This window comes from Desmodus rotundus, chromosome 2 (genome assembly GCF_022682495.2).
Source record: "Desmodus rotundus isolate HL8 chromosome 2, HLdesRot8A.1, whole genome shotgun sequence".
Lineage (NCBI taxonomy): Eukaryota > Metazoa > Chordata > Mammalia > Chiroptera > Phyllostomidae > Desmodus > Desmodus rotundus.
Window position 1 is genome coordinate 42523174 of NC_071388.1, and position 17555 is coordinate 42540728.

A 17555-nucleotide genomic window follows, 5' to 3' on the forward strand; every position below is an offset into this window, starting at 1 on the left:
AAGTTGTGCTCCTTCTCTCCAGGATATACTTGAGTAAATCAGTGTTGTAAACTAGACCAGTCCAAAAATCTTATTTAAGTATGACAAATCATTAATTAAGGAATAGGTACTGTTCATCCCACATGAGAAAATAGAACAAAACGTCAATTTAATGGTAGTGAATTGGAAAAATCAATGAACAAACCTATGTGGGCATTAAAGAAGGAGACTTGAACACAAGTCTCAGTTACAGCTAAGCAGGGAGAAACAAAACCTCTTCCACTGTGAGATGCACTAATGGTAAGTAGCGTCACCCTGCCACCTCCTTCTCTCCAGGTAAATGCACCCGTAAACATTTCCTGTACAGCTGGATGGTTCCCTAACAAAAACTTCGGTCCTGATTTTGCAGTATTAATGTTGGATTTTACAGCACAAACTTTGTAAAACCATTTTCTCTGTCAAATGCTTTTGTCCCTTGAGGCTTCTTTTTACAACAGTTAACTCAGAAAAGCAAGGCTTATCCAAGTCCATAAGATTGGGGCTTGTATCATTGAAGTATCATTAAACTGACTTTCTGCTCCAGTTTGGGTTTGTAGATTTGTCTCACAGGGGAAGAATATGGGTATTTTAACAACCAATTAGAGAGAAGATAGACATTAAAAATATGGCAAAGAAGAGGGAAAGACCTGTTTTTACCTTAATAAAGACTTCTCAATCCAGCGTAGGGAACTATCATTTAATATCAAGCAGATAAATACACCTTCATTTTTAAATTGCGTCAGTCTTTTTCATTAATGGAAAAACTACTTCTCATTCATCGCAGCATGGAGAAGCTGTAAGTAACCATCTGAAAACAGGTCTGTGATGTGACTGCGTCCAGCGTCACTGTTGTGGGGCGTAGATCTTAACATCTTTCCAACCTGTTGTTGCACTCGAACCCTCTTAGTAAATGTAGAGAATTCCAACTAATTCAGTGAGTTGCAGTTCTTTATATGTAGGAGATTTTAATTAAAGATACGTGTACTGTATTTTTCAGGCCATAAGATGCATCTAGGTTCTAAGGAGGAAAAAAGGGGGAGGAAATTAGAAGCAAAAAATGTGGTAAAATATTTAATAACATAAGTAACAATATTTTACCAATGTAAATGTAAGCTACATTCAAACTGTAAGACACACCCCCTATTTCCCCCCCAAATTTGGAGGGGAAGTACGTCTTACAGTCCAAAAAATATGGTATGTTAAGCTATTTATAATTATATATAGTAAATACAGAAATATATTAAATTTTGACATTTTCAGGTGGAAGAAAATTATATATTTTTTCTGGAATTAAAAAGCATTATCCTTTTATCCTTTGATGATTATAGTGGTTTCTTCTGATAAGTTGCAGGAAACTTTTCAGGTCTGGTTCCCAATTGTGTGAACTTAAATATTAATTAAATACCTTATCTTATTTAAAATTTAAGATTCATCATCAACAAATGTTTAAGTATTTAAGTGTTCACTTACATAACTTACATATAAGAAATAAAATTGATTCTAAATGGTATTAGTTTAGTCTCTTAGCCTACATTTTCATGTGACATTAATAATTTAGTTTTTATATAAAATCTCTACTTTATTCCTCTTTAAATTTCAATTACATCTTTATGGGTATTTAATAAGACAGGACATCATTAGATTAGGTGAATGCTTTCTTTTGAGTTTTTCTTCTTCTCTAAACAGATTTCAATTCATATATAAAAAATTGGGAGAACACAATGAACTCGTGTACTTTTTTAAGAAATGATTTTGTTTATTTATTTCTGGACAGAGAGGAAGGGTGGGAGAAAGAGAGGAAGAGAAACATTGATGTGTGGTTGCTGCCCCCGCACCCCTCACCGGGGACCTAGCCCACAAACCAGGCATGTGCCCTTACTGGGAATCAAACCGGCAACCCTTTGGTTGGTTCCCAGGCCAGCACTCAATCCACTGAGCCACACTGGCCAGGGCTACTTTTTATATTATATATGGTTTATAGTTATTATGTTTTCTAATTTTTCTAAAGAAGCATTTTAACAAAATAATGATTCTATGCATATTTACATTTGTTAAAAAATAAAACAACAGGCCTCAAATGGGGTCACTTATATCAAGCCTCATGTCACCAAACTGAAACTGAATTACAGTTTCAGCCTCTCCCAGAAATGGAATCTTAAAGCAGTCAATCAGGAATCCCCTAGTCAGCACTAGGTAGGTAGTTTGCCTGATAGACCCCTGCTGTCCCCTAAGGAAGGTCACCTCACCACAACCAATTTGCCTTTTGCTCATACAGCTTCCTCGTTCCTGCTCCCTTCTGCCTCTGAAAGGCCTTCATTTCGTACAGCTCCTGGGAGCCCCTTTCCCTCTGCTAGACTGGATGCTGCTTTGTTCATGAATTGTTGAACACACTTCATCTCAAAATGTATAATGGGATAATAAATAACCATGGATTGTACTTATTTTACTACCAGTAAATGGCTTAAATGGTTGCTGAAATGATGAAAGGTTTTTATTGTTTCGTTCTTTTCTCACAAAGGTAAGATTTTATTATTTCAAAGTGATTAATGACTTATCATTTACCTGTTTCATTTCAAGCAGGATTCCCAGCCAATACTGAAAGTGAGAGACACACTACATTTTATTCTTTGCCATCTTCATTGGAACGAACACCCACCAAAATGACAACATCCCAGAAGGTTATGTTTTGTTCTCATGGCAATTCAGCTTTTCAGCCAATAGCATCAAGCTGCAAAATTGTGCCACCGAGTCAGGCTCCTAATCCTGAGTCACCTGGGAAATCCTTCCAGCCCATCACCATGAGCTGCAAGATTGTTTCAGGTACACAGATGATGTGTGTGAAGTCGATGTGTGTAAATTGTTGGAATGACAAAACAAAGTACTGTGACTTAAAAAAATTTTTTTTTTTAGTTCTAAGCAGGGTTTTCATTTATTTAACAAGTAATCACTTTTGATTAGCAAAGCAAAAGCAAAGATGTCACAAAGCAAAACCAAAAATCATCTATATGGAAACAATTTTAGAAATGAGGCAAGAAATGAAACTCAAAGAGGTCAAGTTTTCATCTCTAAGAATCAGCACAGGAAAATGTTTGCTAAGATTATGTTAAAGTGGGAGTTACATTTGGGGGATTATATAAGGATACCAGAGCAACTAGTAATAGAAAACACCTAGAGGCCTTTTGGTGTAGAGTTGAAATATCTTTCATACTCTAACCACATGAGAAAACATATTCATTCCTGTTATCAGGAGGTAGTTCTGAGGCTTCATTTTCACCAAGGTTGAATTATTCATTGCCTGAAGACAATTTCATATTTATGTTGGGTAAACTTTCAGTAGGAATATACTTTATGATTTTGACTCTACCAACTCAGAAAATACATGAAAGTAAGTCAGTAAAAATATTTAGGCCCTGGGAGGCATCTCTATGATACTTACATTAAGGGGGGGGATAGGAGTCTTTGTTAAAAATAGAAAACTAAGCGGAAGTATGATCCAGGGCTTTGAGATTGATGAGAATTAAAGAATGCATCATTTTACCTACCAGTTAGAAGCACTTTGGAACTTGCCAATTCAGGGGTGGAAGAGGCTGAATGTATACATTGGTTTGAAGTTAAGAGAAACTCATGGATAACAAATTTGGTCAATAAAAGACAATAGAGGGTGTCTAATGGTACATTGGGAACCTTGGAGAATATTCTGTAGGAACGTGACTCTCTGGATTGTGGCTGTCACATAGTACTCACAGGAACTTGTTCGGGGTGAGTGACTTTCATATTTTCCTGTTAGAAATTAATTGCAAATCAGGACTCCTGGTTCCTAAGGACAGCTGTTCACTTACTAATTTCCTCCCTAATTTTAGCATCTTCGAGTATAGCCTGTATCATAACAACCTGCCAAAGTTGTTAAGAGATATATCATCTAGGGATTCAGCAGTTTCACACTGTTACGTAAAGCACTGCTTATTGAACTTTAATGTGCCTTTGGGGGAACTTGTTAAAATACAGATTTATATTTGGTAGTTCTGGGGTAGGACCTGGGAATCTGTTTTTAACAAGCTCCCCAGTGATGCTCATGCTCATGCTGCTGTTCCATAGATGAGGCTGCAGAGAGTGAAACACACCAGTCCCTGGCCTCAGCCTGCTGCTGCTGCTCAGTACCTGACGCATACAGTCTCGTTTGCTTTCCCAGTTTGTCACCTTTGTCCTGGCAGCCCTGCCCTTCTTTCGTTATCTTCCAGCATCTTCTTGTATGGATTGAATATATCTATTTTGTTTAGTGTATTTTTTCTCTTTTTAATTAATAAAGGTTCCCCTATATCAACACCAAGTCCATCACCATTGCCTCGAACCCCAACTTCCACTCCCGTCCATGTGAAGCAAGGCACTGCCAGCTCTGTTATTAGTAATCCTTATGTTATCATGGACAAGCCAGGGCAGGTGCTTGGAGCCAGCACTCCCACTGCAGGTGTGTGTTTGATCAATATTTATGCGATCCAAATACTGGATCTTTTTAAAGATGAAATCCTAGTGTGACTTAGTAGCCATTCAATGGGAGAACGAAATCTTTATCCATGAACAGGAGGGAATATATAAGAGTAAAACCAGTGCTATTTCTGAGGGAAGATTTAGTCTTTATAAAAGTTCTATTTTAGGAATTTACTTAAGATTTCTTTTCAGTTTCTAAAGATTAAAAGTGAGCCATAATTAATTTTCAAAAAAAAAGTTGATTTTATTTCATTTGGAAAACATTCTTTTTGGGCCTATAAGCAGTGTGGTTATTAACTTTTTCAAAGTAAGCTTTAGTACAAGAATAATTTGTGAGCCCTATATATTTCACCCCAAATTAAAAAGTCATCTTTACTTTCCTGTGAATAAGATAAATTTTGTGTGTGGGAGGAAAAGTGCACCCCACCATTACAATCAGAAAACGCCGATAGGAAGAATAAAAGGCTTTGGATTCACCATGTTGGTCACTGTCATCTCATGTAACTAACTACATTCTGCTTTTCAGGATTGTTTTAGAAGTACTTTCACTAACATTTTACCTACTTCTTTCAATTAAACTATTTAAACGTGTTTTCCTAAGTGTAAACCTTCCTGTAGTTTTCACTTCTGATTAAGAGAAATAAAGAGGGATGACTGTAAGGTAATGAAACTTTTCCCCCCAAATATTTGATTTTAACACACATGAATGTGTTGGGCCATTCCAAGTAGTTTGTTTTTGTTTTTTTTTTTTTTTTTAGAAAAGTTGGCTCCTTTAACAGTTATGGCAGTTGTGGAACTCCTTTAAAAGTAAATGCTGCCTTCAGCCTGGCTGGGGTGGCTCAGTGGATTGAGCCCAGGCCTGTGAAAGAAAGGGCTGCTGGTTTGATTCCTGCTCGGGGCACATGCCTGGGTTGCGGGCCAGGTCCCCAGTAGGAGCTGTGCAAGAGGCAACCACACATTGTTGTTTCTCTCCTTTTCTTTCTCCCTCCGTTCCCCTCTCTCTAAAAATAAATAAATAAAATCTTTAAAAAAATAATAAATGCTACTTTCAGAAATTACCAAATAACCTTTTGAATATACTTAGGGATGCTGAGTGGGTGTCCTGTGAGGATGTTTAGTTTTAGCAATCAGCCAAACGTCTTTGCAGGCAAGTTTGTAAATGGGTAGGTGATCAGATAGCATTTTTGGTCTTATTTTTCGACTGTAGATAATGGGACTTACTTTTGTCAGACCCTAATGGCAATTGTACAGATAGAGTATAAAATGTTTAATGTTGGAGGTATTTTCAAAGAGGTATACCTTCTAGTTACTACTTTGAAAGAGCTAGCATGCACTTGAATGCATACAGTTTGGCACATTGTTAAGTAACCAATACCACTGTTACAGTATTATCTTTTTATATAAGTAACAGAGTATATATATGTATGCATACTTATTTTACTTATTCTTCTACACTCCCTTACTAGCTTCTTGTCCCTTTTCAGGTTAGTGAAGTGGTCAACTTTGTAGGATGAATCCTTGTATTTTTTCTATAGCAACTTTAGGATTGTCAGTTTTCAGCCCTTAAAAATGAAAAATATAAAAGTTTACAACTTCATTTTTTCAAAAAAGTCAACAAACTACAAGCACCTGTTAATAGAGGTCTTAAATAATAGAACAAAAAAAAAAGAAAGAAAGAAAGAAAGAAAGAAAAGAAAAGAAAAAAGAAAAATAAATAGTGGGGAAAAGGAGAGGGTGGTAGAAAATGCTTTAAAATTCCATTTTGCAAATTATTTTTACTTTACTTTTTACATCTGCCTTGCTTACAGGAAGTCCTACAAACAAGCTCTCCACTGCCTCTCAGGCCTCCCAAGAAACAGGTTCCCCTATTCCTAAAATTCATGGAAGTAGTTTCATAACATCTGCTGTCAAGGTAACACTCTATTGCATTATTGCATTTTGCTAGTTTTAAAGACAGTGTGTTTCAGTTCAGCAATAATTTGTCCGTTGATACTGCAAATTATATGAAGTAGAACCTTTAGGCCAAGAGTGTCAGACTCATTTTCACCGGGGGCCACATCAGCCTCATGGTTGCCTTCAAAGGACTGAATGTAATTTTAGGACTGTATAAATGTGACTGACTACTCCTTAACAGTTAAGCGGGAGCTCAGCGCTGCCGCTGGGTAGAAACAAGGTGCAGGGCCGGATAAAACAAGGTGGAGGGCCAGATTCGGCCCGCAGGCCTTGTGTTTGCCACCTGTGCTTTAAGCTAGTAAGTATCTTAAAGATCATCTTACTCCAGAGTTCTCTACCTTACCTTGATCTTTTCCTAGTGTAGAAAATGTTTCCCGCCCTGACTGGTGTGGCTCAGTTGGTTGGGCGTCATCCCACAAAGTGAAAGGTCACTGGTTCAATTCCTGGGCAGGGCACATGCCTGGGTTGTGGGGTCTATCCCAGTTGGAACTCATACAAGAGGCAACCAATCCATGTTTCTCTCTCTCTTTCTCCCTCTCTTTCTAAAAAAATAAATAACATCTTTATACAAGAAGGAATAAAGAAAAAGAAAATGTTTCTCAACACTTCTATTGCTTATCCAGTATCTATTTGAAAACTTACTATGATGAGGTCGCCTACTTTTAGGGGATGTGGGGGAAGCAGCTTTTTAATAAATTTTTCCTTATAAAAATAATTATCTGACAATACCTTTTTCCTATATTTTTACCAACAAGGAGTAAATATATTTCCTTTTCCACATGTCAGCCATTTAGTTACTTCAAAATAATTCCTCTTTCCACTTTGTTTTTCATTTTTCAGAGTAATAAGTCCTTTGAAATTTGGACCTGACCTGTTCAGATCAAAGTGCTAGATACATGCTCACTCTTTAGCAAAGACAGTACTTGCTCTTTGGTTAGTCATGAGAATGATAAATAAGATCATGGCTAGGCCTTTTGAGGTACAAACTCCTATGTGAGAGTTCCCAAGAGTTCAGAGATTATTTCTTCCATGACTGGTGCCAACATAGCATTTATTGGACACTTAATGATGATGATAGAGGCGAATTTTGTCTCTAAATTCAGTGCATTCTGTGAGCATTGTGTTATACAGATTCCTGAATTGAAATAATTTCTTTTAAGGTCTTAATTCTCTGCCAATGTGCTTTTTAATATTTGCTGATGATCTTTTAATTCCACAGTGAGGTGGTGTTCTTAACTTTGTTTCTTGCCCCTAACATTTATTTATGACAAATTACCTTGGAGATCTGTATTTTATATTTAAGAATTAGAGACAAATGACAGTATTTTGCATGTTGACTTTTGTTGTCTTTGCATTGCTAATTGTTTGAGTTCTTTTTGGTGTTTTGTTTTTTAAATGCTCATTGAAAAATTTCCCTATGTCCCGGGTATTTATTCTGAGTATAGACAACAAATCACGTTGTAAGTACTCTGAAACACTGAAGCACTCTAACTGCCTGTTTCATTCATTTATTTATTTAGTACCTAGGCTGTAGGGATAGAAAAGAAATAAATATAACACGTGTTCTTTAGTAGCTTACCATTTGGCAGGAGACTAGAATTGCAAACCAGCAAGTCAACAAATGATTAGAGGTACTATGATCGGAGTCTTCCAGCAGATAGTGGGGCACCGTGGAGTAGGTTCCTGCCAAGTTACCTTTGCATTTCCTGCCAAGCCTTTCTTTGCATTTGTTTTTCTAAATGATACAAAAATGCCGGTGTAGAGGCTTGGAAGACCCCAAAGAGTATTGGGCTTTTTGGTTTGGTTTGGTTTGGTTTATGGTGCTAGAGAATGTAACATATTTGTATTAAATATAAGTGACTAGAGAGTATCTGAAATCACGCATTTTATCCTAACTGTACAATATATATTTTTATATTCGCAGCAGGAAGATTCTTTGTTTGCATCTATGCCACCTCTTTGCCCAATTGGGAGTCACCCTAAGGTTCAAAGCCCCAAACCTATAGCTGGAGGACTTGGAGCTTTTACAAAAGTGAGTGTTTTTTAGGGGATTATCCTACAAGTCAATAAGGTCTTGTTACATGGTCTTTTTTGCAGCATGTGGCGTGGACTGACACTACCCCACAACAGGTAACTTATTAGTCTGTCTCAATTCTAAGACCAGATCTGACTTCGGAGACGTGCTTCCATTTATTCAGTGATGTCCACAGGGCAGCCTTGGGGCCCAGCAACATGGGAGCTCCAGAGAGCACAGTATGTTTCTCTCTGCTGCCTTTTGCCAGTATCCAAAACGAATGACTGGGCTCAGTTTGCAGATACATAGGATCAAGTCCAGATCCTACTTGTGGTCCCTTTAATAGCTATTGTGGGCCATCTTTAAGCAGTATTTTTACCCTTCTGGTGGAGTCGTTCTTTACAGACCAAGCTTCATTCATTTATTAATTCCTACAGACAGAATAGATTCAGATATTAGTAGCTTTTATCTTGGGATGTTTATTCAGTATCATTATCATGTTTGTTGCAAGGTAATCATCAAACAGGAACCTGGTGAAGCCTCTCACGTGCCCACAACAGGAGCTGCCAGCCAGTCACCACTCCCTCAGTATGTGACTGTGAAAGGGGGTCACATGATAGCTGTGTCCCCTCAAAAACAGGTCATAACTGCTGGAGAAGGGACTGCCCAGTCACCAAAGATTCAGCCCTCCAAGGTTTGTGTTGGGTAGGGATGGGGAGGTCAACAAGTAAATGACCATTATTCGCCTAAGTAATTGACAAGTGCTGGAAAGGTAAAGGGTGACAGGGTTGCTGGTCCCAGAAAAACCTGTAGATGGAAGCCCATCGGAAAAGCACGTCAGTTGGTGTTAGCTCCATTTGCCCTTCCAGTAATCATTGACGAGAGCAGGGGCACGCACAGGATGACAGGGGCTCCAGGAACAGGCACAGAGGCAAAGGGACACGACGTTACCTCTGTGGCAGCGAAGGTGATTGACTTCATGCACACAACTTTCCACTGATTCGTTCTGAAATGGGCCGCTGACAGCACCAAGGCCTGCCTTACGGGTTTACTTGTTTATTTCTGGTAGGAGAGTGCTGTCGTGTGTACCTCTGATGTCCAGGCTCTGTGATCTGTTTAATGATTCTTGGCTCTTTGGACAGTTTCTTTTCTGTATAAAACGGAAGTGTGGGAAATTAATGTGTTGGGAGAGCTGTGAAGTTGCACACAGATCCATGTTTTCCTGCAGCTAGTAAGTGACAGAGGGTTTGAACCCACGTCTGCTGATTCCAAGATGCCTCATTCCAGAGCTAATTAAAATCTGTGTGACACTGTCTGTAATTAAACATGCTTTTAGAACATTCAAAGTTAAATAATCCCATGTAGGGAGCAGATATATTCTAAAGCTATTAAAAACATTGTGTGAAGTATTTGTTTTTCAACTTGAGAGCCAGCCTATCTAGGGAGAGTTAATTGTTTGGAGGGGAATACTTTAAAATACAAAAAGATTTTAGATATTTTGGTTAGTCTAGATAGCTACATATGGATTGAAGTAAAAATTTGTGGTGTCGTATAGGTGGTTCTAGAATGTGTAAGAGTCCATTACTTTCCCAAACGTATCTGGTCATAAGAATCACCTGGTGACTAAAAACACATAGAGATGCCCAGGTTCCTATCTCACACTTACTGAATCAGATCTTGGGGGCCCTGGAAGTCTGGATTTTTAAAAAGCTCCCGTACTGACTCATATGATCAGGCAAATTTAGGAACCATGGAGCTATAGCACCAGTTTGACTTTGTGGCTTACATGGCCAGAATCACTAAGACGGGTGCCTCAGTGGCTTTCCAGTGTGCCTTCCATTATTTTGGTCAGGGGCAAGTGTTTTGTTAGTGTCCTTTAGTGAGTGAGTTATTGTCATCTGGACTTCCTACTCAGACACTTTGTATATGTTCTTCAAAATCTATTTTACTTCACTTAGAGATAAATGGTAATACCAGTTTAGGTGTTTGAGTTAATACAGCATTGCTGTTTATGCTCAGACACTAAATAAGTTAGTTTCCACTTTGGGCTGCTTTGCATTTGCAAATCCACTCATCCAGCAATGCTGAAGAACTGTATTGGCTTTCTTGCCCTGTTGTCACCCACCCAGTGGCAATGAGGACTAAGAGGAAGTGGACAGGTTTGTGCTAGAATGCCCTGAATAAAGTTTAAGGGCGCTAAAAAGAAAAGCTACAGAAGAATGTGAAAGAACTGCAAGGAGGCACTAGGGCATGAGAAGATACATCAGTGTTTATCCAGGAAACTTAATTCATGCTTTGGACTCAAGATAAGGAGCAAGTACAAGCAGTCCCTGGTTATTGCTGAAGTACATTCCTAGAAATTGCGGGAAACCAGAAAGGATGAACAAAACGGGACTGTTTTACTTTCCATACAACTTTGGCACAATATAAACACAGCTTATCTTCCTGAAAGTAGAGAGGGGTACAATTTTTGACTTGAAAAGAGATAGGGACCAATGGGTTCGTGTTGGAAAGCAGGCAGTATGTATAGTACAGAGTATGAGCTTCAGACTGGAGCTTGTTACAAATCTCAGATCTCAACCAGTGATTACTGGTGTGGCCTGGGCAGGTTTATCTTTGGAAAAATATCCTCTGTCTTTCAGAGGTTTAGAATTAGAGATCATCTCATGTAAAGGACCTAGCACAGAGCAGGTGCTAATGTATGTGACTGGGGACAAGCCTGCTGTACACATGCACGAGTACCATGGTAACAGTTGTTATCACTGAGTACTAAATTGTAATTGGCTGTAGTGTTCAGTATCTGGAGGGAAAATCACATGTACAGAATCTGCATCTTCCTGTCACTGAAGTGAATTCTGACTTACAAGTATCTGTAAAGGGCACAGGAAGGGCAGAAATAGAAACAGTGAATCAAAGCATAAATCAAAGTGGTGTATTTATAACAATACAGAAGGAAGGGTGCCTGCTTTGTTAAAACTAGAAGGAAATTAGGAATACAGAGAAGGTTGTAGGCCAAAATGTTATATTGTTTGAAAAAAAAAAGCAAAACTAATTTGGGGTTGTGGTTTCCTACTGAAGAGCCTGCCTTATGTCCATAGACAGGTGTGTGTAGGGTTCCCCCCAGAAGAATGCCCAACTTCTTCATTCTCCGTTTTTTAGAATAAAGGAGGAGCTCTTAATCTTGCTAGTGCTGTGCTCTTAGTAGATAAGCTTTGCTAGTAAAAACTGCCCTCCCGCGGCCAACCTAGGATACCATGTTTTATTTGACTCTTGGAGAGATTGTGTCATATCCTGGAAATTTTGAAGCAATTAGTGTGAGGATAGAGTTTGGCATAGAGAAAAGCAAGTCAGATGCATAGAATTTGGGGAAAGAAATTAAAATAGGTTCAATATGTATGCATTATTTTGTAAACTTTGCTTTCTTTAGGAACACAAAATAGATTATGTGTAACTGAGCTTATGTAATAGGTAAATTTGCTATATTTGGGATATGTGAAGACTTGTCTTAGAAAAATATTCAGTTGCTGTAACCAAGATATCCAAAAACCAGAAGCTTAAGTAAGTTTATTTACTTCATACATAACAGACCAGTAGGCAGTTCTGGTGTGTTGATCCTACAATCATGAAGAATCTAGATTCCTTCTTAGTTGCTCTGTCATTCTCAAAATTTTATTTTCACCTTGTGGGCCAAGATAACTACTTCCATCTCATGTTACCATCTTCATATTTCTGGCCAGAGGAAGAGAGAAAGGGACCTGGGGAGAGGAGGCATAACCAAAATGTTACACTCATCACTTCTGTTCACATGCCTTTATTGACCAAATCAGATGACCAAACCTACTTGTGCAGGGGCTGGAAAATACAGTCAGTATTCTCAGTGGCCATGTCCCTAGCTGAAAACTTGGGGCTCTATTTCTATGAGACAGAAGCAAAGTATGAATTTGGGGTTCAGCTGAAAATTTCTGCTATACACCAAAAATGTTTTTCTATTATTAAGAAACTTTTTTTAAGTAAATGCACAGAAAACTTCTTGATTACGAAGAAGAGTTTTTATATCTCCACATCTCTAGGGGGAGCGACCTTCCCAGTTCTGCAGCCACAGGAACACTGTGTGTTGCCTGCAGAATGAGGCTAATATGGTCAGAATAAAGAGGTTTGGATAATCCTTAGGAATTGTTTTAATGAAGCCAGGTAGCTGGGAGGATTTCTCTTCCCCATTTTAGGTCAACTTGCTTCTTTAAAAATTTGTTCTTTCATTCTTTTGTTTCTTCCTTCTTTCCCTCCCTCCTTTCTTAAACTTAGATAAAAATGGAGAGACTATTGTAATGACTCCCACATGCCCATTACCCAGTTCCAACAATTACCAGCATTTTGCTAATCTTACTTCTCTTCCTAGAATATTTTAAAGCAGAGATCAGATGTTACATACTTTAATTTCTGTTTGACTAACAATCTAGGGCTTAAGATCAAGATCCTGTGCCCTGGACAAATGCTGAACACAATATTTATCCTCCGGCGCTCTCTCTGTATCTATTGACTATCCATGTAGTTGTGTAAATTACCATTCTTCAGGTAATAGTGAGTGTCATGGTCAGCAGCAGCGATCATTTACAGTGTACCTCATGTTGGCTTGCATTTTATAAACTTATTCTTGTTTACGCCTCATAATCTTACAAGATAAATATTATTGATGAGATGTCTAAAGATAAAGCTCAAGTTAAGTTAAATAACTTACCCAGGTACTAACTGAAGAAATAAAACTGGGAAACCAGGTCTGACTGCTTAGAAAAACCCGTATTCTTTCTTTTGTATTACTCTGTGGTTTATCTAGGTGATAGGGACATTTTTTTGATATCAGCCATATTATCCAAGTATATGGCAAGTGTATTTCTCTACATCACATTCCTTGAAAAGAAACCATGTATAATTTAGTAATTATTTAACTTAAAATTCCCATTTATCAGCTGTATATGGCCCATCATTTTGTTCTATCTCTTTAGAAGTCCTATTATTTTTTTTAATTTATGGAGAGTCTAAAAAAATAAGCCCTGGCTGGTGTGGCTCAGTGGATTGAGTTCCAGCCTGTGGACCAAAGGGTTGCCAGTGCAATTCCCAGTCAGGGCACATGCCTGGGTTGTGGGCCAGGTCCCCAGTGAGTGGCACACAAGAGGCAACCACACATTGATATTTCTCCCCTCCTCCTTCCTCCTTTCCCCTCTAAAAATAAATAAAATCTTTTTTAAAAAGATTCTAAAATTTCAGTAAAATACAGAGAACAGTATAATCAATACTAGCGTAATTAATACTCTAAATTAATGTGTTACTATTTAATTTAAATCATTTCTTCTCTAAATAAAACATGACTGATGAAGTTCACTTTGTTCCTTTCAAAAGCAACACTGTCATGGATTTGGACGTGTAGCTTTCCATTCCATACTTTTATTATGTAAACACATAGCTGTAAGTAACATGTAATGTTTGTGTGTTTGAACATTTACATAAAAGATATAGTTGACCCTTGAACAACATGGTTTTGAATTGCACAGGCCTACTAATATGCAAATTTGTTTCAGTAAATGCCTGTGCTCTTCTCAGTCTGTGGTTGGGAGTCCACAGATGCAGAGGGCTGACTGTATGCATTCGGCTCTGCCGTTTTGTATAGTGGACTTGAGTGTCCATGGGTTTCGGTATCTGCGGGGGTTCCTGGAACCAGTTCCTTGTGAATACTGAGGGGCATCTGGGGTAGTAAAGTTTGGGGGGAGTTGAGTTATACTTGGTTTTTCCAGCTGTGTGTGGGGGTGTCAGCACCCCAAATGTCTATGTTCAGGGGTCAACTGTAGTCCCTAAAGTAGAATTGCTACAACATGGGTTATGTGAAATTTCGGTGTTACTAGGTAGGCTGATACCTTTTTGGAGTGGCTGTACAAGTTTCCTTTTCTATGGGCAGTGAACAAAAGCTCCTGTTTCTTCATATCCTCTAGCCAGTTCTTGGCGTTATCAGACTTTTACATTTTTCCCCTCCAATCTTATGGGTAAAATGTACTTCTAACTTTATCTTTTTTGCTTTTTTAAGGCCAATCTTTAGCCATTTTCATAAAAATCTTATCATCTAGTTTCTGGTGAGAAGTTCTCTTTATCAAATAAACAACTGGGGAGTGGAAGATACTGCCCCACCATGCCATTAACTGCATTGTTTCTTCTAAATGAACATCCTACTATTTGTTTTAAAAGAGCTCTGCAGTAACTTCCAGTCAAGATGGCAGCATAAGTAAACACAGCTCGCCTCCTTGCACAATCACATCAAAATTATAACTAAATTATAGAACAGCCATCACTCAGAACTATCAGAAATCAAGTTGAATTGGAATTCTGACAACTACGGAATTAAAGAAACCACATCCATCCAGACTGGTAGGAAGGGCAGGGACGCAGAATGGGCTGGTCCCACATCCATGTGTGTTGAATAAAAATTCTGGAGGGATATCTCGGGAGCAAGGAGTCCCAGCCCCACACCAGGCCCCCCGGCCCAGGGTTCCAGTGCCAGGAAGAGTAACTTAACCTCTGGCTACAAAAACCAGCAGATAATTGAGTCGGTAGAAGAAAACATGGCCCAAATGAAAAAACAGATCAAAACTCCAGAAAAATAACAAGCAATCTATCAGATACAGAGTTCAAACACTGGTTATGAGGATGCTCAAGGAACTTAGGAACTCTCAACAGCATAAAAAAAAAAGATCCAGTTAGAAATGAAGAATACACTAATTGAAATAAAGAACAATTTACAGGGAAACAACGGTAGAGTGGGTGAAGCTGAGAATCAAATCAGTGATTTGGAACATAAGGAAGCAAAAAACAACAAATCAGAATAACAAGAAGAAAACAGAATCCAAAACAAACGAGGATAGTATAAGCAGTCTCCGGGACAACTTCAAGAGGTTTAACATTTGCATCATAGAGGAAGAAATGAAAGAGCAATAAATTGGAAATCTATCTGAAAAAACAATGAAATAAAACTTCCCTAATTTGGTGAAGGAAATAGACATGCAATCCCAGGAAGTACAGCAAGTCCCAAACAAGATCAATGCAAAGAGGCCCACTCCAAGACTCTCATCATAATTAAAATGCCAAAGGTTAAAGATAAAGAGAAGTTCTTAAAAGGAGCAAGAAAAAAGTTACCTATCAGGGAGTTCACATAAGACTGTCAGCTGATTTCTCAAAAGTAACTTTGCAGGCTAGAAGGGATTGGCAAGAAATATTCAAAGTCATGAAAAGCAGAGACTTGTAGCCAAGATTGCTCTACCCAGCAAAGCTATCATTTTGAATTGAAGGGCAGGTAAAGAGTTTCCCAGACAAGAAAAAACTAAAGGAATTCATCATCACCAAACCATTATCATGTGAAACATTAAAGGGACTTATTTATAAGTGGTCGCGTCCATGCAAACTAATCGTCAGTTTTAGTCCAATGTCGACATGGCAACGCTGCGTGAGCTCAGATTAATAATCTTCGAAAGGTGTTGCATCACCTCAGTTCCAGCCAAGCTCCTAAGCTGTGCGGTTTACCCGGAATTCTGCAACAGAGAGAGTTGGATGACACATGTCATCCACATGACCTCTCACACTCTATTAGGAAGTGTGACCACCACAGGGTTAAGAAGACCAAAACTATGAACAATAAAATGGCAATAAATACCTGTCAACAATTGAATCTAAGAATCAAACTAAATAAACAAAAACAGAGACAGAGTCATGGATACAGAGAGCATTTTGATGGTGGCCAGAGGGGAAGGAAGAATGGGTGAAGAGGTGAGGGGATTAAGAGGTACACATAAGTAGTTACAGAATAGCCATGTGGATGTAAAGTACAGTATAGGAAATGGAGCAGCCAAAGAACTTATACACATGACCCATGGACATGAATAAGGTATAGGGATTGCCTGAGGGAGTGGGGGATGCTGGGTGGAGGGGAGCAAAGGGGGATGAATTGGGACAATTGTAATAGCATAATCAATAAAATAAAATTTTTGAAAGAGCTCTGTAGTAGTTTCTTTCTTTTAAAGAGTTTACAGTATTTTCAGAACCAGATACTTCTAACTTTCATAATTTAGGTACTGGGGTCTGTCTTTAAAAATTCAATTAAATATGCCCTGACTGGTGTGGCTTGGTTGGGCATCGTACGGCAAAGCAAAAGGTTGCCGGTTCAATTCCCAGCCAGGGAACATGCCTGGGTTGCAAGTTCGGTCCCAGTCTAGGCATGTACCAGAGGCTACCAGTCAGTGTTTTTCCCACACATCAATGTTCCCTCTCTTATTCCCTCCTTTTCCCCTCTCTAAAAATCTTTTCAAAAATTCAATTAAATAGCTTTTTTATTTACACTTTTTCATTTTTAATTGAATGTCTACCTTTAGGAAAGGACAGATTAGGAGAACATAGAAAAAGATAAGTTTTCTTAAAAAACAGTTGGAAGAGGTAACATGAGTTGCTAGGATTTCTAGAGATGAAGAAATAATCATTTCAGATGGAGATAACTTGGAAGGGATTACAGAAGAGGTGATACTTAATTTTTTAAAGATTTCATTTATTTATTTTTAGAGAGAGAGAGGAAGAGAGGGAGAGAAATATCAATGTGTGTTTGCTTCTCATGTGCCCACCCACTGGGGACCTGGCCCACAACCCAGGCATGTGCCCTGACTAGGAATCAAACTGGCGACCCTTTGGTTGATGGGCCAGCACTCAATCCACTGAGCCACACGAACCAGAGCTGATATTTAAATTTTTATAGTGGAGTTTACAGTTCACTAATGAGAATGTTTATTGCATAGTTTGTCATAATGTGAAATTTAAAATTGCCTCAGTATCTTAAGTCGTGAAATGTTTATATACATTATGGTATATATATTCTAATATATTATCATTTGGTCATCTAAAAATGTTTTGAAAAATAGTAACTGGGAAATGTTGGTGATATGTAGAATTAAAAATTAGAAAATCATGTGTGATCCTAATCTTTTTAAATGAATATTGAAAAGAATTGGAAGTATTCACTGAAAATATTAAGAGGTTTGTTCTGAATGAGTAGGATTTTTTC

General features: G+C 38.2%; 1 protein-coding gene across 7 annotated transcripts in view; it reads left to right on the forward strand.

The window, feature by feature from the left end:
* The window catches only part of YEATS2 (YEATS domain containing 2), an 85310-nt gene that overhangs the window by 38331 nt on the left and 29424 nt on the right, over positions 1 to 17555 (forward strand). For 5 of the 7 annotated variants that reach the window (XM_045198560.2, XM_053918134.1, XM_053918135.1 and 2 more), the window contains exons 11-15: positions 2599 to 2838; positions 4325 to 4483; positions 6312 to 6415; positions 8381 to 8488; positions 8982 to 9164. In XM_045198560.2, coding sequence (XP_045054495.2) covers positions 2599 to 2838; positions 4325 to 4483; positions 6312 to 6415; positions 8381 to 8488; positions 8982 to 9164 — 794 coding nt within the window. The remainder of the gene's footprint in view (positions 1 to 2598; positions 2839 to 4324; positions 4484 to 6311; positions 6416 to 8380; positions 8489 to 8981; positions 9165 to 17555) is intronic. The other 2 variants (XM_045198589.2, XM_045198583.2) reach the window with 2 other exon arrangements.